The 20,725-nt window shown below is 40.3% G+C and overlaps 1 protein-coding gene across 2 annotated transcripts in view; it reads right to left on the minus strand.

Annotated features, from left to right (window-relative positions):
• Positions 1 to 20,725, minus strand: part of PI4K2B (phosphatidylinositol 4-kinase type 2 beta) — a 40,297-nt gene that overhangs the window by 7,063 nt on the left and 12,509 nt on the right. For both annotated transcript variants that reach the window (XM_050947806.1, XM_050947805.1), the window contains exons 2-8: positions 17,699 to 17,856; positions 11,727 to 11,927; positions 10,122 to 10,253; positions 6,430 to 6,583; positions 3,770 to 3,837; positions 2,119 to 2,218; positions 308 to 441 (exon numbers count right to left, since the gene is read on the minus strand). In XM_050947806.1, coding sequence (XP_050803763.1) covers positions 308 to 441; positions 2,119 to 2,218; positions 3,770 to 3,837; positions 6,430 to 6,583; positions 10,122 to 10,253; positions 11,727 to 11,927; positions 17,699 to 17,833 — 924 coding nt within the window. In that variant the 5' untranslated portion in view covers positions 17,834 to 17,856. The remainder of the gene's footprint in view (positions 1 to 307; positions 442 to 2,118; positions 2,219 to 3,769; positions 3,838 to 6,429; positions 6,584 to 10,121; positions 10,254 to 11,726; positions 11,928 to 17,698; positions 17,857 to 20,725) is intronic.

Consider the following 20,725-nt stretch of genomic DNA (forward strand, 5'->3'; position numbering starts at 1 on the left):
ATAAAATGTAAGCGTAAGAAAGGAGGCTATTACCCATCAATAAAGTTGATTACCAACAATTTCAAACCTTTTGTGCACAATACAAGGGCATACATTTACAGAGGGGGATGTATGACTACTATATGTTAGCCTATGTATCCCTTTTGCCATCCTAGCATTAGCGGTAAAGCACAAGCAGTATCATATATTGTGAAATAATTAAGTAAAGCAATACAAGTTGCTAAGTTAGCTTAACAATTAAATTTTCCTTCCACATGTAGTACTCAATTAACTATCCCCTCTCAATTAAAAATGAATTCTGAATTACCTTGAACAGTTCATAAAGATCTTCACAAAGATCCTGTACAAAATTCATGTCAGAAATACGAGGGAGAATCAAATCTCTGGTCTCTTGGGAAAAAGGAACTTTTGCTTGAGAAAGCCACGCCCAATGAAATGGATCTAATGGGAAAAAACAGTTCAATTTCTTGATTAATTAACAGGTAAAAGTTAGAATTAAATGATCCAATACAGGCAGAAATCTTAGGAAATAACTTGCTATTAGGTATCAAAAATACTAAACCATCTGTCAGTCAACAGTTACCAAAAGTTATTTACATACATCATATTCCCAAATTTGTTTGTCACTATTACATTCACTGCGTTTGCCCATAATTACAAGTTAAATTTGATTGCTGTAAAGGCTTTATTTTTCAGACAGACTACAGAAGAAATTTTAAAAAGGTAATTAGGGAGACAAATATTTACTAGAATAAAAATAAAAAAACGTTACTTGTTCCAAAATAAAAGTCTCTACTTTCCCTATCTCCCCATCAGTTATATAGTTTGTCTTGGTGTGAAATACTGTCTATGATCAAATAAAACTACTTCCAGATTATTTGATTTAAAAATATAATCTAACTATAATTTTTAAGTAAAGGTCAATCTTAACCTGCTAAGATATTTTCTTAAAAATAGCATGAAAAATAAAAATTAACAACTCTAGCAACTTTTTTCCTCAATGCTATCTGTGAAAGAACACAAGATGAAGAAGTTATATAATGCTTTTTAGACAAAAGCAGCTCTGCACCCCCGAGATAAGGCTTTTGAACTACACTGAGATGCATGTAATATTTTTACAAGTAGTATTGCGTCAATCTTGTCCAATTTAAGGAGGCTTATATGCTGAGATTAAAGAGCATTACTGTTTTTCTGTTTAGTATACATTTTATTAATTTTAGTATCACAATACAGTGGATTCCACACATAGCAACATCTCAGTTCTCAGCAAAAAATTATATTATCTGGAACTTGCCCATAAGCAGAAGGCAAGTTTGCAGGGCTGCAACTAGGGAAGGAAGCTTCGCTGGGACGTACCTTCCCTGGCTGCAGACCCACACACCACCCTGCGGCCAGTGCCTGGCACATCTCAGTGCTTCCTTCCCTGGCTGCAGCCTCACAAGTCTGCCTGCCTTTCTTCCAAAAAGTGTTAATAAGCAGCATGCCTGAGGCCAATAGCCAAATCCCACTAGGGATCAACTCTCAGCAAAATGTTGCTCTTACCCAAAAGTTAAGATTGGTATTGGTATTAACCAGCATCCACTGTACTTAATTTTGCTGTCCCAGATAAAGATTACCTTAACGTCTATACAACAGAATAAGGCTGAAGTTGTATGTCACTTTGTATTTGTCTACTAATTTCAATAAGCATTACGAAAGGATGAATAGCAGCTTGTTTTGTAATAGGAAGAAATAGGACCATTCCCATTTACAGAAATAATCTGGGAATTTTAGCACTCGAGAAATTTTATGACAGCAAGCAGAAAGTGCACATGAAAGATGCATCCCTAAATCCCTTCCCACATATTTAAGTAGGTATTCATATCAATTCATCCTATTAGTAACATCCATTAATGGTGGGGTAAAAAAAAAAAGCTAGTGAACGACTATGAAGCACAAACATGTTCCAAAAAACAGTAAAAAGTCACTCAGTATTTGCTTATTTTCTCGAGGAAAAAATACACCATTGTTCAATAAAAACAAAAAAGTTACTATGGTGAAAATATAGTAAGTATTCTCAAATTACAGTCTGAAGACAGTTATTCCCTCAAATTGAAGATTAAAGAACTCAATACTCACATGCTCTCCACTCATCAGGATGTTTAAAGGGGAAAGCTAAACCATTATCTATTGCAGCAATTTTAATAACAGGTTCTTTACTGGTAGTCCATTGGATATCCTAGGGTAAGAACATTTCCAAGTTACTAGTAATTAAAATATCTATAAGGTATACACAGAATTAAGTATACAGTAAACTACATTTTTTTTTAATATAGCTGGGTTAGTAACACCACAAGTGCTTTAGACTGAACCAAAAAATAAATAAAAATAAAGGCGTTAAGTGGGAGTACTTGAAATGAGGCCAAGTCAGGTGCATACGGTTTGGATCCACTTATTCACCCCTGTAAACAGTATAAATGACCAAAAGCAACTACAGAGACTCCTCACTTAAAGTCATCCCGGTTAAAAGTTGTTTCAATGTTAAGTTGCTGATCAATTAGGGAACATGCTCGTTTTAAGTTGCGAAATGCTCCCGCCTAACGTTTGGCAGTTGTCTGTTTTGTCCACTGCTTACAGGAAAAGCAGCCCGTTGCAGCTAGCTGCTGCGTGGTTAGAACAAGCGTGGACCAGCAGCCCCCCTATCAGCTCCCCTAAGTTCCCTGTGCAACAGCTGTCCCTCCCCCCACTGCCATGTGCTGCTCCTGTCCTCTGCCTTGGAGCTGCTCCCAGAGACTCCTGCTTGCTGTACGGAAGGAGGGAAGAGGGGGACTGATTGTCAGGGTGTCTCCCCCTCCCCCCTGCTCCTGCACTCCACTTACCCCATCTTCCATGGGGGGAGGGGGGGAGGGAGGAGGCAGATACACCAGGGAAGGAGGGAGCTTCTAGGCAGCAGCTGCTGTCTCAGGGCTCAGCAAGCTGATTTAATTAACAAGGCAGTGTACTTAAGCTTGGGGTCAGCTACTTAAAGTGGAAATGCACATTTTTTTTCTCTCACAGGCAGGGTATGTGTCTCTATCTGCCCTCCCTCCTTTCCTGCTGCCTTGCAGAGTGTTGTGAGAGTTAACCCTTGAGGGCTTAGTCAATTGCTAGTTCATTTAGCAGTAAGGCATTCCCTGGGAAATATCTCACCCTCTGACTCCTCCACCTCAACCAAGCTTCATAATCATCATCACTGTGTACCAGTATTAAATTGTTTGTTTAAAACTTATATTGCATGTGTGTGTGTATATATATGTCTTTTGTCTGATGAAAAAAATTTCCCTAACACCCTCATTTACATTAATTCTTATGGGGAAATTGGATTTGCTTAACATCGTTTCACTTAAAGTCACATTTTTCAGGAACATAACTACAAAGTTAATTGAGGAGTTCCTGTACATCAAGACAGCCCAAAAGATCTAATTTAAATCAACAAAACCAAGACTAAGTATTAGATGAAGAAAGCATATCAATAAAGTAGCTAAGATACTGCATTTGTATATGTTAGCAGATAGCTTTATTGTTAAAGCACATGTGCTACAAAATGTTGCTTCCACTGCCATATGAAGTCCATTACTTGTTATATCCAGGGCACTCTGTATTTTAATTTGACCAGAAATCCACATATTTCACCAAAAGGAGTACACTATCACATTCCTAGTTAAAGCACATTGTACATCAGCATTCCAGCTAAACTGCTCAAATTTTATGAGTCAACTGACTAGTTCTGGGGAAAAAAAATTCTTCTTACCTTATCTGAAAGATCAATATCATCATCTTGCTTTTCATATCTGACTAACCAGTTATCATTGCCCCTGTCTTCAAAAAGGGAAACAAAAGTTGTTGTGGGGACTTGCAAGTCTTTTACAATTAGCTGATCTTAAAATAATGTTGTAAAACGATTTGTTTCTATTGTGAACTGAAGATATTAGAAGAACAAGGGAAAATGTTCACAAAAATATTTTTCCATCAAAATACACTTGTTTGTGGGGGGAAAAAAACTAGTATTAGATTAACTGGAAAGACGTAAATATTCATGTTATTAATTCAAATTTTGTGTTGAGTCATGCACTAGTAGTTCAACTTCCCTTTCTGGCTGAGCAAACCATGTAATATCAGGAAGGTCAGCAGAATTCATTATAATCTGTTTTCTCAGAATAAATTGGAGTTGGAATTTGGCTCTGGGCTGCTGATGGGAAAAGGGCAAGGCCCATCTCCAAGATAATCCATGTTTTAACAAATTTAGCTAAGCACACAAAGGGGAAAGGTCTACTTCTAAGGGAATTCTGCACCACTGTGCAAGCACAGAATTAATGCCCCCTGCAAATTCCCCCCCTCCATTGATTCTGATGGGGGAGGCAACGGGAAGCTGCAATTACACCTTTCGCCCACCCACAGCTGATGTGGTGCCAGAAGAGAGGGCAGCTGGCTCATGGGCCAGAGCAGCCAGCCACAGAAAGTCTCTGACATCTCCCTATTTTCCTCCATAGTGCCAGGTGGAAACAACACAGGATATGGGGGGAGCACACAGCAGGGCACACAGGACTGCTGGGGGAGGTCACACAAATTGGAGTGGGGGTACAGGAGCTAGTCAGGTGACAACATTGAGCCAGGGGATGAATTGGAGTGGGGGTGCAGGGCCACATGGGAACAGGGGAGTAGGAGTGGTTGAGTGGGGGTTCAACGACACACGTGGACAAGGGCAGAGGTGCATGACTGAATGGGAGAAGCTAGGGGTCAACCATGGTCTGCATGGAGGAGGCTCCCCATATCCTTAACAATCCCTTCCACACCCCCCACCACTAAAAAAACCCCCCAAAACATAACCCTCTAGGTTCACTCCCAGACTCCTTCCCAGCAATTACTTCTCTCTCCCCTCAGCTCTTCCATTGCCCCTGACTCCCCCAAGCCTTTGCACTGCTTGTGAGGGATGCAGGAAATACGTTTCTTTATTGTAGTTTAAATGAATTACTCAAAAGTTCTGTATTAATATGCCTAATATGTTACAGGCATACTTGCCGATAGGTATTTTGAAATAAATTACCAAAATAATTGAAACTAGCATGATTATATTGTGTTATTTTGACAAACAAAATATACATAATTTTACAATATTGTGCCCAGAATTTTTAATTTGTTGGTGCACAACTTCCCCAGGAGTAAAGGTCTATCCAAAGATGCTGAGAGGAGGGGAATAGAAGACAATCTTCATTCCTAAGAGGCCATTCTCTACCAAGAAAACACAATGGCATGTTGTAAATTTTTCCACAGGGTCTGCTGGGTAAAAGGGGATTGTGTGGGGACAGAGGGGGATTCTGTGGCGTATTTAGATCCCTCATAGGTTTGGATAAGCATCCAAACTTTGAACATTTTGTTGTTCCACTATTGCTATTTTTGTACATAGTTTGGTTGTGTGGATGCTGCTTTACATGTTTGGTTTTGAACTTTTTCTCCTTAAAGTAATATGGCACAGATCATGAAAATCCATAGAAGTTTGGGGACACTGGGATCAGGCTTGGAAACTGGCTGCCAGACCGTAACAGTGACCAGAAAGCACAATTATATCCTTATCTTTAAACTCCCTGAAAGAAGAAAGTATGAAGTGATATGCATCCTCAACAGGCTTTTCTGCTGCATCCCTAATAGGAGGAGGAAGGGAAAAGGAAATTGCAGTGGTAGGACCTGTAGAAGAGCAAAAGAAGGAACCCACTACTGGCACAGCAGTGAAGGAAATGTCCATACCAAGTACCTTCACATTCATGAGGAAATTGGGCACCTATATATCCTGCAACAGAACAACAGCCTCTAACTACAAAGAAGAAAGTTTGCCCAGGATGAGATGTTGAGGGCCAAAGTTCACAGTTCTCCTCCAGAGCTTACTCGTGCTGAATAGGACCAGTTCTGAAGTAATATGCAACTGGGCTGCCACCTTCTTCCACTCAGCAGAAAGATCTGGCAGCAGATGTTGCTCCTCTTCCTAGTTAAGTGGTCTTGAAACCCCAGTGTGTCCCACACAGCTTGGCTAGCATATGGGAAGTGGAAGTTAAGGGCACAGGTCCTGGGAGACTTTCTCCTCCATTACTAGGAGAGGGAACTGGACAGCAAATATCCCCAATTCACACCAAAAGGCTAATCCCTGGCTGGCGTTCTGTGCTTGACTTGCTACATATTGCTCTGCCTTCAGTGTGCCTTATAAAAGCCAAAAATTGCTTAAATGGCTGCTATGATACTTGATACATTTCAAAGACAGAACTTTTGTAGCTACAATGGATTTCACAAGTTCATCTGCAAAAGGAGCTCCAGATTTGTGAAAAGCATGTAAATGTATTAGAAGAATGTTACTTTCATTCAGCACAATTTCTGACTCAAATGAGCAAGCAGATATAAACTGGGGGACAGTAGGTTAGATACCTGTGTTTCTGATGACATAATCTAAAACAACCAATCTCTCAAACTGTGATTGAAATTGTTTCCTAGTATTCTCAGGTAAAGGATCAGTTTCAAATTTCCTGAGCCAGTACTCAGCTTCTTTATATCCTTCAACGAACAGCTGGAAGGAGCCAACCTGCAATTTTAAGAACCTGCATTTAGAAAATGTAATCAAACAGGTGAAGGTTAAAAGTTAACTGAAAGAACTGACAATGGCCTTTCGAGTTCTGAACACAAAGCATTTGACAGTACTACTCGGAGTATTAAGTCTACAAAATAGTCCCTTGTTCCAATTTCTAGATAACCACATTTTATAGGTTCAACTACAACTGAGCTATTTCCACTTTCAGATTTCTTTATGATTAGAGTACTACACCAGAACAGCATTCTAGCCTTAGTTTGCATATAAGCAGTATGTCAGAAAAGAATATTTTAATGCTCAAAACCAAAACATAGCAAGCATATTGATACATGATATAAATTTACAGAAAGAAAAGCAGCAGCTAAAAAGTTTTACCATTGTCAAAATTTGAGAGCAGTTCAATCCAGTCAAACTGGAACTACTTCAGGAACCATACAAGAGATGGCAAAAGCAAAATAGAAATGTTTCACAGCAGTAGTGAAGTAACTACAAAGGAAACAACAGAGGTTGACTAAAGTGACTGTATGCATGTACCCTGATTCTAGACCAGTCCTCATTTTTCATATGGATCGTGGCATCTCAGAACTTCTTTTGGGATCCTTGAAATGTCCCAGCTCTTCTATTTCACCAGTCAAAATATTTGTTTTCTACATCTGTTCAATAATTTGCTCTATATTTATCAGGCACAAAACAGTCCAATGGACTAAGCGTTCACAGTCACAAACAGTGTTTGGAGTAACAAGAAAGTCAAATAGCTGTAGACACTACGCACTACTAAAACTGCTGTTCTGCTCAAAGTGAACATCTGTGATGCTTGGTTCAGTATTACATGATATTGGAGAAAATCCTCCATTCTCACAAATATGCACCTTCTATGTCTGAGTCAGAGAACTGGCAGGAACACCACAATTTTTTAAAATAGAGTACTTTCGTATGACTTATGACCCCCCAAATCATTTCCACAATAGTACAGTACCTGAAGAAGAAGAAAACTGTGTAAAAGAAAATTGCGTGTGAGAGAGGGCACACAGCAAAGAAAGAACACTCAGGAGGAAAGAGAGGCTGCTTTTGTGTTCAGAACAAAAGGCTGCATGTTGCTATGAATTTATGTATGTGTAACAAGTGTCATTTGGAGTGCTGCTGTGGGTAGCCTGCATGTGGGAGCAGATAATGGGGGAAGCCCACATGTGTGAACTTGCTTGATTTGCAAGAAAACACATGGTGAGATTTTGGGGATGCAAGAAGAGCATATGTATGATTTTATAGGTGAGGAAGTAGTATGTGAGGCTTTGATCAGGGAGACAGGAGATTCTATAAGAAAGTGAAGGTGGGCATTATATAGAAATGGGGAAACCAAGAGAGGAAAGGAATGACAGACTAAGTGAGAATGACTGAAAACACTGGGCAGCTGGACAAGAAAACACCACAAGAAACATGGAGGGAAAGAGAAAGAACAATTATTACACAATATAGAAAAGATACTGAAGGGAAAATAGACTGCAAAGGCAGGAAAAAATACCTAGAAGAAAGGAAAGATGTAAAGAACAAATATAGTGGGGAGACACTAAATTTTAGAATGCTCTTGGTAGAAAGCGTAGACACAAAATGATGCAGTAAAGTCACCAGATTTTAAAATGTTTAAATAGAGGGATAAAATATGATCCGCTTTGTGGACAGAAACTTGTTTAAAGCTAGCCAAAGCTGGCAGTCTTTTTGTTGAACAGGGTCATGTCTACACAGCAATGTAAGTCTAGGGTTAGTGGGATTCAAGTCAGCTAATTAGTGTCAAGGAACCCTGGGCTTGAGCATCTACACTGTATTTTAACCTTAGGCTAAAAATTTTCTGACCTGTGCTCAAACCCAGGGCCCTGTCATCCACACTGCAGTGCACCCAAGTCAAAGTAAATATATCCCGAAGTGCCTTGCGCTGCTCCCCCATGTTGGGACTCTAGCCCGAGGAATGTGGTGCACTGTGGGAAACTCTACTGTCTCCCCTGTTTTCTAACAGTGGTGGTGCTATTGATGGTACTCCCATAAGGAGCACATAATCTGCATAATTAGCTCCCTTGGTGGCTGTCTCAGTATAATGACTGCAGTTTGAGAAGGCTTTATACTTAACTGCTGTCTAATCTGAACTGGGCTCTCCACCTCTAGGCTGAGCCACATTGCCAGGAAAATGCCCATGTGCATGAGTTTGGAGGATAATTAGGACATTGGTCTCTGGGACGATCAAAGGATTAAAATAAAACTTCACAATTCTTAATTTTTACAATAGGAAGTTCAATTAAGGTGTTTTCATTTGGTTGTTTTTTGTATTTATTTTTGTCTGTTTGGAAGTTTGACATAAAATGTAGATGCCAGAGGAAAAACACAAACACACACACACACCCCTCCCAACATAGCTGCTGCCAGTTGTGGAGCAGTGAAGTGCATATCCAGGGCATGGGGTACAGTGTGCTTCATCATCCCCTGGGGATCCCTTATCCCTGCCCTCACTGCACTCCAGGAGGCAGGGATAATGGATCCCAGGATGCTGCAGGCAAGTTTTGGGGCTGGCTCCCACTCACTGCCCTCACAGTGGATGCTGCCCGAGTGCCTTTGCATATGCAGCCCCAGGGAATAACAGCCCCAAGTGTCCAGGAGCAAGGGTCAGAGAATGGAGCAGGGACTGAGCAGATGCCTTGCAGGGAGTGGGAGTAGTAGAGCTCCTGACTCAGCATTTCCAGGGGAGGGATGGTCCCCAAACATCCTGGCAGCCAGGAGCTGCCTCCTACTGTCAACTTTGCTCTCTGTTCTGGGCAAGTTCTGCGCAACAGCAAAGAGGAACCAGAGCCACCACCGCAAGAGGCTGCAGGGAAGATTTGAGTCTGTCACCCACTTGCCACTGTGAGTGCACACGTTGCACATGCAGCACCAGGGAGGGCATAGAGAGGCCAAAGAGCGGAACATAAACCGCGGGGAGTGGAAGCATCAGGCACCCAGGTCAGCACAGCCTGGGGAGGGATGACCCCCAATATCCTGTCGATCAGTAACTGCCTCCCACCTGCCACCTTTGCTCCCAGCTCCAGGCAACCTCTATGCAGCAGTGGAGATGGAACAGGAAGGGGGGAGAGCATTTGGCCAGGTGGTAATGTCGCTTCTGGCAGCGCTGCTTCTCTGCAGCCAGGAACTCGGATACATTTGGAGGACTTCTGGGACCTAAATCAAGCCGGGGCCACATGCACCCAGCAAAATAATATTGCTCAGACCCTACATCCCAGTTTAACCTGGGCTCAGACTCTCCAGCCCTACAGGATCCTGGGACCTTGGGTCCAAGCCCTAGGTTAGCGCAATTAACGTGTGGACACAAGGGGGGGTTGGCTTGAGCCTGGGCTCACGCTGCTGTGTAGACATACCCTAAACTAATACCAGCTTTCTTCTCCTGTGACTGAAGCTACCTATAAATGTCCTCTTTTTGATTCAGCAAAATATATCCTGCATAGCCAAGGCATTAACAAAATACTACAATGCAAAGCTTCTCAGAAGAACTTACCTTAGGAGGTAGTCCAATTCGATGAAATTTTTTACCAACTTTTGGCACTTTTTCTAAAGCATATTTTTTCCCTCTTGATTTTGCACGATCTATTGCACTGTAGTTAAAGGTCTCACTGACAAGCCAGACAACCTTAAAAATATCCAAGTTAAAACATGGCTCAAAATTGCTTATCACTTCAATTACAGATTTACAATAAGATTTCTAACAATCATAAATATGCCAAGGAAATAGCAATATTTAAAAACAAGCAAATTCAACGCAAAAAAAGCTGCACACATGCAACATTACAGATGGCAGAAAATTTAAATGTACATATAGGTCTGGAAATTCTAGACTATAGTTCTTAGAACTGGCCCTCTATTTTAACATACAGTGCTTTGTATTACCACTATACTGAAAGAACTACATTAAAAGAACGTTAAGATTGCAAAGTCAAGCACTCAGAAGTTAGAAAATAATGAATTAAAGTTGTCCAACCTTATGCAACCTTAATGTATATGCAAAAGGAGGCCAAATTATGTTGGTCTAACATGATCATGTACTATTTTTCTGCCCAGGACCTCTGCTTCTTTCAACGAATATGTAACTATTGAATATTTTTTAATCTTCTCATTCAATCTCTCCCCCTCCCCCCGGCAGGTCTTATTTATGCTCACCATCCAAACTCTGTACTGAATACAAAATTATTAGCTTCCTCATGGGCATTACTATGGTGCTCTCACAAGTGTCTGAGTGTTTCACAAACATTAATGACTTTATCTGTATAATATTGCCATGAAAGTAGGTGGTATTATCCCCCTTTTACGGCTGGGAAATGTAGACCTGGAGAGAGTAATGTCAAAATTATCCAAAGTGTCTAGACACCTAGGCGCTGAATTTTCAGAGGACTCGGTATTTTTATAGAACTTTATACATTCAAAGCACAGCTTCAACTGACTTCAGTTGCAGTTCTGACCATTCAGCACTTCTTGTAATTTGGCCCAAAGTGTCTCACACTGAGCACCAAGCAAATGCACACACAATTAGTGACCAAATAGGTATTCAATTTCCTTAACCATGACAATATCCTTTCTTTTCTTGCAGTCCCCTGCCTCATTCACTATTCACCACTCTTCCACCTTCTGCAATACACAAGACAAGAGGTTCTACAGACTACATCCTCCCTCCCTAGTGCAGACCTCATCAGCTGAGCTAGAGGACAGCTGATAGCAATAGTAGGCATTATTTTCTGTGTGGACCAACCACTGGAGAGGGATGAGACAAGCATTTTCTGGTGGGTTAAACAGCTATTTGCTGAAGGCAGAGAAATGTGGGTTCCCTTCCCCAGGACTCCCAGGTTCCATTACAGGTTCTGGAAAGGAGCATGCTATAGTGATTAGATACAATTTTGCCACTGGACTCCAAATTGCTCTCCCCACACTTGGATTCTATTCAACCCTCTCTCACTGGCTCATGCAATGCACATTAAATTGTTTTTCTCCAATATTAGTTTCTCTCTCAAGTTGGGGATAAAAATACTTAATTTAATTCTACACTGCAATATCATATCCTCATTTATTTTGCACATTTAAGTCGTAGTGTACTAAATAAGAACTCTTTTACCTTAGTTTTAGGTACGACTCCTAATCCTAGTTTGGTGTCCACAAGATAGGCACCAGTTTCAGAAAGGTATCCCTGATTAGGAACAAGGCAGCCTCTGCCAAAGCAGCAAGGACAACAGATCTTGTGAAAGTATTTGGTCCATTTTGGATTCAGATGACCATAAGGCTCTTCAGATTTTGGTTTGAATACTCCAATAGTTTTCTAAGAAAAAAAATGCAAAGCTAAGTAACGTACTCACATAATAATTTGAAGTGTAAGAATTAGTCACAACAGTTTTATTGAAAAATTCACAACTTGCATTTTAAGATTTATAGACTTGGAAAATAGTTTGCCATCACTGATGATAATCTGCTTTGTACTTGTTCATTTTTGTCTAAACAAGGAATTGAATAGATGTCTTCTCTCCCATAATACTTACTTGTGAAAGACGCACAGAAACACAACTATAATGAAGAAAGCGACACACAAAAAACCTAAAAGTTAAATTAGAAAACATTTTTCTTTCCTCTAATCAAATTAAGTGTTTTTAGTGATAGTATATAAAAAAGTAATATGTTTTTTAGTTTGTTTGCAGCTAATTAAGAGGCTGTGTTGTCTTGTACAGCTGCTTCAGACTCAGTTTCTCATAGCGGACAATGCCTCAAGCCATCAAGTAATTTACCTTAAAGGGACACAATGAGCTTGAAATTGTCCTTATTGTTAAAAGTAATCTTAGGGTTTACTTTTAAGTTTCTTGTTAGAAATGTCCATCTGGCTGATTATGTCTCCAAGCTCAGTTTCAGATAAACCAGTATGCTGACTACAATAAGGTTCAAGTAGGGACCATGTCTTCATTTTCTCTATACCAGTGGTCCCCCAACTTTTCAGGGTCACACCTCCCTTTACCCGTCCATGCCTCCCCCTTGCCCCTCAGAGCTAAGGCAGAGAGCAGGCTCCCAGGGACGGGGTGGGTAGGGGGAAGCAGATAGAGGTAAGGGGACCAAGGCTGGGGCTGCAGATGGGGACAGGTTTGGGGCTGGGAGTAGAGCTGGGGCCCCTCCAGGGACCGAGGCAGAGAAGAGGTGGGAGCAGAGTGGGGCTGGGCGGCGCTTCCTCCCCGCCTCCCCATTGGGGATGGCCCAGGCCCTGCTGCCCTCTCCTGAATGTTCCTCTGTGCCCCTCTAGGGCACACCCCATAGTTCAGGGGCCTCTGCTCTATACAAAGCCACATGCAACACTAAATAAACAGATTATGATAAACAGTAACTGATACCACTTCTGAGAGGATTTCCCCCAGTATTTTTGAATTAATATCTACCTATAATTGAGCCTCCTGGTAATTCAGACATTATCCATTCCTATACCCCTTTAGTCAAGATCATCAATAAGCTTCCTCTGGGTTGGAAGCTAAGTTCTTTCCCTAGCGACTGCTGGTCCAGCTAGATTGGAGAAAGAGGACCCCAACAAAATAACTAGTGTTACTAAGCAGTTAGTAATCAGCTTCAATTAGATGAGATTTAAAGTAACTTCATACAGAAATCAAATATATTAAGTTTTGAATTAAAACAGATTCTCTTGAAAATTGCAACAAACCAAATTACGCTTGATGTAAATATACTTGTGATTTTACCAAAGTTCCTTATTTTCAATGCAAAATTACTTACTAGTAGCCAGAACAATATATTTGGTAATGGAGAGGCTGAGGAAAATCAGTGAAGAAGTGAGGGAAAGTTTAGAGGCTATAAAATGAAGAAGTAGAACACGATTAGGAGTTCAGAGAACTGGGATATCTAGTATATGAAGAGAAAATGTGAGTTTCCATGTAGCTTCCAGAACTCTAGACTATTCTTTTGAACTATTTTCCAATGAGATCTTTTTAGATAAGCGTTAAGCTCATTTACCTACTCCAATTAACTCGACCATTTGTGATTTTGTTTTCCACATGCAAGCCTTTAAAGCCATCTCATTTGTATGTATATGTGCTAATGAAACAGCCCACATTACTACGGACAATAGAACACTAATTCCCCGCAGTATAGCATTTTTTTTTTAAAACCAAACAGTTGAGTTTTGTTTTCTTTTTTTAACAGCTGCACAAAACCTTGCCCGAAAATCATTAACACAAAAATTTCCTTTGGAAGGATATTTATCTATTTAAAAAAAAACAAAATCTGACAGTCAGAAAAATACGGTGGATTCCATTTTATTGACATTTGTAATCCTTTAACTCAATAGTCCCCAAACTTTTTAAGGCTCATCACCTACTTCAAACGTAATTCTCCCTTCCCCTCCCTCACATCACAGTTAGGAGCTATGGCCTGAAGCGGGGCTGCAGTTGGGGCCAGAGCTATGGCTGGAGCTGGGCCACAGCTGGGAGCCAGAGATGCAGCTGGGGGCAGGGGCTACGTGCAGGAGTAGGGATGGAGGTAGAGCAGGGCTGGGTGGCGCTCTCTCCCTGCCACCCATTGGGGCTGGCTTGGGGTCTGCTGCACTCCTGAATAAATAAAGGGCTCCTCCCAAAAAGAAGATAGCCAAGGCTATCATAGGCCATTGGACAGTTGAGACTTGAGGGTGTTAGGCATTGTTACATATATATAGGACTGCTGGAATTCATGGGTGTTTTTGTGTGTCATGATTTCAACAGAGAATATCAGTTCATGGTGCTGTAGCACTGACTGGCCCCAAACATGGATCAGGGCCATATTGTGCTAGATGTTGTATACACAAAACAAAAAAAACCACCCCTGCTCTGAAGAGCTTTTATAAGATCTGACATGGATTATAACGTGGATTATGATTATGATTTCTGTTTGTGAGTCTTAGCTTCTTCCTGTGAGTGTGATGGAACTCCCCTCACAAGGTGTAGGGGGCTGTTAGTTAGTTAGTTTTTTAACTTTTGAGGGCAGTGGGGTAGAGCATGAGCCAGACTTCCTAGTGATTGTAGCACACAGCTACAAGAAGTACTGTGTTCCAAAAGTTCCAGTCCCTTAAATTCAACTGCAGGAAGTGACGTATCACAGAAAGACAAGGTTGGAGAGGTAATATCTTTATTGGACCAACTTCTGTTGGTGAGAAAGAGAAGCTTTCAAGCTTACACAGAACTCTTCTTCAGCCCTTTCTGTGTAAGCTCGAAAGTTTGTCTCTCTAACTAATAGAAGTTGGTCCAATAAAGATATTACTTTACTCGTCTTCTATCTCTAATATCCTGGGATAAGCACAGCTACAATACCACTGCATACATATCAGAAAGAAAAGCCGCTTCAAGATAATTAGAATAAGAATGAACAAGAACAAGATGCATCCAAAACCAGCAACCTCCAAACTCTGAGGAAAGATGGGTGGGCAAGCAAGAATCCTGCAAGTTGATCTTTTCATAGGAGCAAAATTAGTAAGTAATTTCCTTTCTCTAATGATATCATCTCTGCATGATGACCTCTCCAAAATCCAAAAAAAGTTTAAGAGCTGTTCCAAGAATACAGGAGTAAAAAGCTCCACTATGTACTAGCAACAAGGCAGTTGTATATAAATAAGGAATGAATATTTGGCAAGTAAGATGACAGGTATTTCAGTTCAGGCACAATACTCAGCCTGTAGAATGATTCTCCTGACCCAACCCCTCCCCGCCCCCCCGCCCGCACAAACCACCTATGCAAACCCAACTGAAAATAAAAGCCATCTGAAATAATTGTTTTGATTCATGACCAGCCAAATCACAGCAATTGAAATGCAATCAGATAGCTATTTAAGGCATTGTCGTCTTGTTAACAGCACTGTCCAGCAGACTGGTGTCAGATGTTGGATGGATTTTCTAAATGCATCAGTCCACACTAAGCTCTTTTCTAGAAAAGTTCTTATAGCACTCTTCATCACAGTAACTGAGTATCTTTCAGAAGTGCAATAAATGACATGACTAACATCTATCATGTGTGGTCCATTCTCTCATCCTCTTCTCCGCACTGAAGGCTGGTGGGGGAATGTGTGTGCAGAGTGGTTTTTGTTTTAGTAGGTCTTAAAAAAATATGCACACACTACTAGCTGTTTACATTAGATAACAGGGGGAATTGATTCCAGTCTCAGACCAACCTCTGAGGCAGCTGTGTCTCCTGCATTGATGAACTTTACTTACCCTTGTGGTAGGAAGTTCCACTGTGGCTGAGAAGTGGAGTTATCAACCACCACCCTCCTCCTGGAGGCGATCTTTTGGAAATCTTGAGCCCAGTCCACCGAGAACCTTGAAGATGAGGACAGACGCCCCAGATAGAAACCCAAAACCCTTTTATCAAACAACTGGAGAAAAACTTCAGTGCAATGGGCATGTGGCAAGGGAAAAAATGTTGTCAGGTTTATAAACTCATTGAAGTGGAACTCTGGTACCACCTTAGAGAGGAATTTAGAATAAGTCCACAGCACCACCTTAACCTCATAAAATCTGGAAGAAGATGGGTTGGTCAAGACAGCTTGAAGAGTTCACTCACCCTGTAACCTGAAATCATTGTGATCACAAAAGTGACCGTCCCTGTAAAAAACTTGAGATCACAGGAAATGAGTGCTTCACAAGGAGGTTGCTTCCACTTTTCATAATCACATTAATATCCCAGACAGGGATTTTTAATCAAGTTTTTTTAAAATGGTCACTCCCCATACAAACCTGAGAACAAAGATCATTCTTTTGGGGATACAGGACAACCATCTGGAAGGTTGGCTGAAAACCTGATGCTGTGACTACACTGTACAATGCTCAAGACCCATATGCCCAAGGTGACCACAGGTATTCAAGACTAATAGGCTCCTAAATCTGCTTCTAACTGGGAGGTCTTGGCAGACTACTGGTAAAGGCTGGCCAGCTAAGCATCTAGAACCTTCTAAAAACCCTTTGCTTTTTGGTGCTTGCTGAAACATCCCTTTGGCTTTTGGAAAAGCTGAGAACTTCAGATAGGGGTGATTAAGTTCCTTCAAAGCCAGCTGGCGATGTGACTTGCAAACCAGAGCCTCTCTTTTTGGTACACACTCGGGGTTAGAACCAGTCATTCACAAGAATGGAATCAGACCTTTGGATAACATTTTCAAAAGCACTTAAGTCACTCAAAAGCCTAAATCCTACTTCCCTGTCTCAAATCACCATGTACACATCACTCTCCTGAGCACTAGCTTCTCATGTTTGATTACAACATTCTTGCTAATACATCCCAGAATGTTAGATTTTTTTGCAACAATATTACACTGTTGACTCATATTTAGCTTGTTATACCTGGGTGTTATATAGTGTCTCTTTTCACAGTACTTTGTTCTATCCAGTCATTTCTCATTTTGTATGTGTGCAATTGATTGTTCTTTCCTAAGTGGAATATTTTGCACTTGTTCTGATTGAATTTCACCCTATTTACTTCAGACCATTTCTCCAGTTTGTCCAGATCATTTTAATTTAACAAGAGAGGCAAAGCTGAAGCTGAAATTTAAGAGACTCAAAACATGAGCAGGGAAGGAGAAAAATCCTTCTTAAAAGATATTTAAAAGAGAAATTTTTAAGACCTCTGTAAAGCTATTTGAAATAGTGCATTATCAAAAACATCAAAACATTCAAGTTTTTGAAGTTTATGGTGTCCTTTTAAGATAGAAAGTAAAGAATATCAAAATTTTACACAAGGTTAGAAGAATCCTTGACCTGTTTTCAAATAGTAACAGAGATCCCATTCCCCATATATTTTGATTAAGCATCAGCCATTCAAGAGTGCCTGAATAAATTCCACTACTCAGGAATTAGAATTATTTTCAGATTATCTTGTTTTGCAAGATGTGGTAATGAGGCAAACTATCTGATCAAATTGATTTTCACAGCCGTGCTCTTAATGCACCAAAGTAAACTAAACTAACATGGCACCATTTATTCAAGGGAGATGCTTGCTTTGGTTAACAGTCAGAGAATGTCAGTTTCTTCCACCTTTTCAAATAAAATGAGTTGTTTACTGTGTCTGATTAGCGAATAATGCACTCACCTTCTTTGGATCCTTGACAAAATAGCTCCCACTAGATCCTTGGGAAATTCTTTCTGGAGAGACTCCACACTCTATAGCTTGTTCTGTTCTCAGCACAATTTCTGCAAATTCTGGATCATCCAAAAATAAGTTCATCTCTACAGTACTTCCCACGTTTCCTGAAAAACAAAGAGTTATTCTTCTAAATGCTATTGAACTATATTAGACATTGTTTACACAATAGATGGTGATTAGGAAAAAAATTATACCAGTTTTTCCTCCTGTAGTTAGAAAAAGACACTAGCAATCAGTAGAGACCAAGGGTGAAATGCTAGCCTCACTGATGTCAGTGGACTTTTGCTATTGATTTCACCAAGACTAGGATTTCACCAAGTGCCTACAAAGTATCTATTGTTTAAAAAAGTTAAGCATTAAACCTAGTTTGTGTCAACTTATCTGAGGTCAATATTGTAAAAATGTTTATCAACTTTAATACAGAATAAATACAAGGGGATATGAATAAAAATTAAATTTATTCACGTAAACAACTCATGTTTATTTTGTTCGTATAGACTTTGTTTCCAAAGGAGGGTAGTTCAGATGAGTGGACTAAAAAGCTTTTATTGATCATTTTTACTAATATCTGTCCACATATGTAAGTTGGCCCTGTAAAGAAAGTTAGATGAGTAAAGCATTTCAAGCAGCACTAAATATTCAAGGATATAGTCCATTTAACAGCTTTGCTTAATGTACTTGTTCTTTACATTTTCAAATCCTCTGCGACAAATAACAGTATGATAATGTTGTTAACTAGCTATCCATTAAGCAGATCATTTGCAACTAGCATTAACATCCAGTTTAAGTTCTGAAATATTTGTTAACAGCCAAACTTTAAAGCATTCAAATTAACTAATCACCAGAGGTTTTTTCGCATACCAATGAACATAGACATTACAGCTCTGTACAAGTATGAAAAAAATCAAAGTACTATGAAAACCGTTTCCATGACTTAGCACTTCTCTTGCAATTGACACATTTTGAAATTTGTTTTTATCAAAGGCTTCGAAATCTGAAGTGTCTGACAAGTTCTCCAAACATTTTTTTGTTTGTTTTTTAATTTTTGGACTATATTTTACATACATGAAGTTCTTATAGCTAGAGAAAATATTTTAGGGATTATAAGGCAAAAGTTAAGGCTGGTCTATCCATGGAGTTATACAAGCTGCTCCTGAATATTTCCATATGTGGACACTTATTCCAGAATAAGAGTGCCTTGTTCCTGGTAAGCGGGTTAAGCTCTACTAACTGCCTGACATGAAGGAAGGGGAAACAATCTCAAAACTTCTCTAACTGGAGTGAAAGGGGAGGGGGCAAGGACCCAGCAAACATGATGTATCAGGGTCCCAAATTTCTCACAACAGGCCTGTGTGTAGACAGGCCATTATTGAAAAAAGCTGTAAAAGCTTTTCTTTTCTTCCTTGTCTCCCACATACCTTACTCTTCTCCTCCCTCTTTCTGTCTCACCACTATCTTCTGATTCTCATCCTTAATTCCTTCCCCATGGAAGAACGTCACACTATTCAGTTCACTGGTGCTCAGATGTATAGAAGACATGTTCATATTACTGAAGTCAGAGTTAAGCTTTTGCATTATAACATGATTACAAAGAATGTGATATGTCTATTATGTATGTTACTATACATACTAAGTACAAAATTTTAGACCTTATCTTCAATGCATTCAATGGCTTGTGCCCAGAATATCAAGATCACAGAAAGCTCCAGGATGAGGACAGTGCTCAGCAACTCCACTGCTTAGGAAACAAAATTCTTCGGGGGGGGGGGGGGGCGTGGGACGGGACATGACACAGAATGAATGACATTTGACAGATGTTAGTCACATCACTTTCGTGCTAATGGAAGCTGCTCAGATATTGCAGTGATGAAGGTGGTATGGGAAATCATACATATTTAAAGTGTATGGGACAGTTATAGAAGATCAGAGTGTCAGTGAAAATGGTGTGAACATGATGTTTGGGGGCTAAAGTATGCCAAAGGATACTTTTACGGGGTATCCTTTGGCATACTTTAGGGGTTTGTGGATGGGGTTCCCTTTAAGCAATGCTAACTTTTCTTAACCAAGTTTTTGTTTGTGGGAGGATACACTATTGTCAATCATTTTTTAAGTAGTCCCCAATACTGTAATCAAATCTAGGCAGGCAGATCCCTGAAACTACACAGATCCCCTTTCAGCTTGTATACACTTCACTTCAGTAGGGCTCTATGCAGGACCAAGGGTCCACCCACATCTAACTACAGAATCAGATTACTAAACAGGGTCCACCCACATCTAACTACAGAATCAGATTACTAAACAGCTTAAAATTCAAATGAGAGCCTGGATAATATAACTCAAGTCTTCTGAGCACCCTCAGCTTTTACATAAATCAACTTCACTTGCTTAGGCTTTGTCTAGATTTGGATTTAAATGTGCAATATTAAAACATGTTAGCTAACATACACCTCTACCTGGATATAACATGACCGGATATAACATGAATTCGGACATAATGGGGTAAAGCAGTGCTCCGGGGGGGCAGCGCTGCGCGCTCCGGTGGATCAAAGCAAGTTCGATGTAACGTGGTTTCACCTATAATGCGGTAAGATATTTTGGCTCCTGAGGACAGCGTTATATCAAGGTAGAGGTGCAACACATTTTAAAGGAGTAAGACAGAAAGCAGCAAATACTTTAATACATGCTACACTGATTGCGGGAGGGATCAGTGGTTTGAGCATTGGCCTGCTAACCCCAGGGTTGTGAGCTCAATCCTTGAGGGGGCCATTTAGGAATTTGGGGCAAAAATCTGTTTGGGACTGGTCCTGCTTTGAGCAAGGGGTTGGACTGACCTCCTGAGGTCCTTTCTAACCTGATATTCTATGAGTTAAAACAGACTCTCCCTAGCCTATTCTTTATAGGTTCTTACACTGTGTCCACCACTATATCTGAGCTCTTTCCAGTAGTGCATTAAGCAACATGACTATCACCTGC

The sequence above is a fragment of the Gopherus flavomarginatus genome, chromosome 3 (genome assembly GCF_025201925.1).
Source record: "Gopherus flavomarginatus isolate rGopFla2 chromosome 3, rGopFla2.mat.asm, whole genome shotgun sequence".
In the NCBI taxonomy this organism is placed as follows: Eukaryota; Metazoa; Chordata; order Testudines; family Testudinidae; genus Gopherus; species Gopherus flavomarginatus.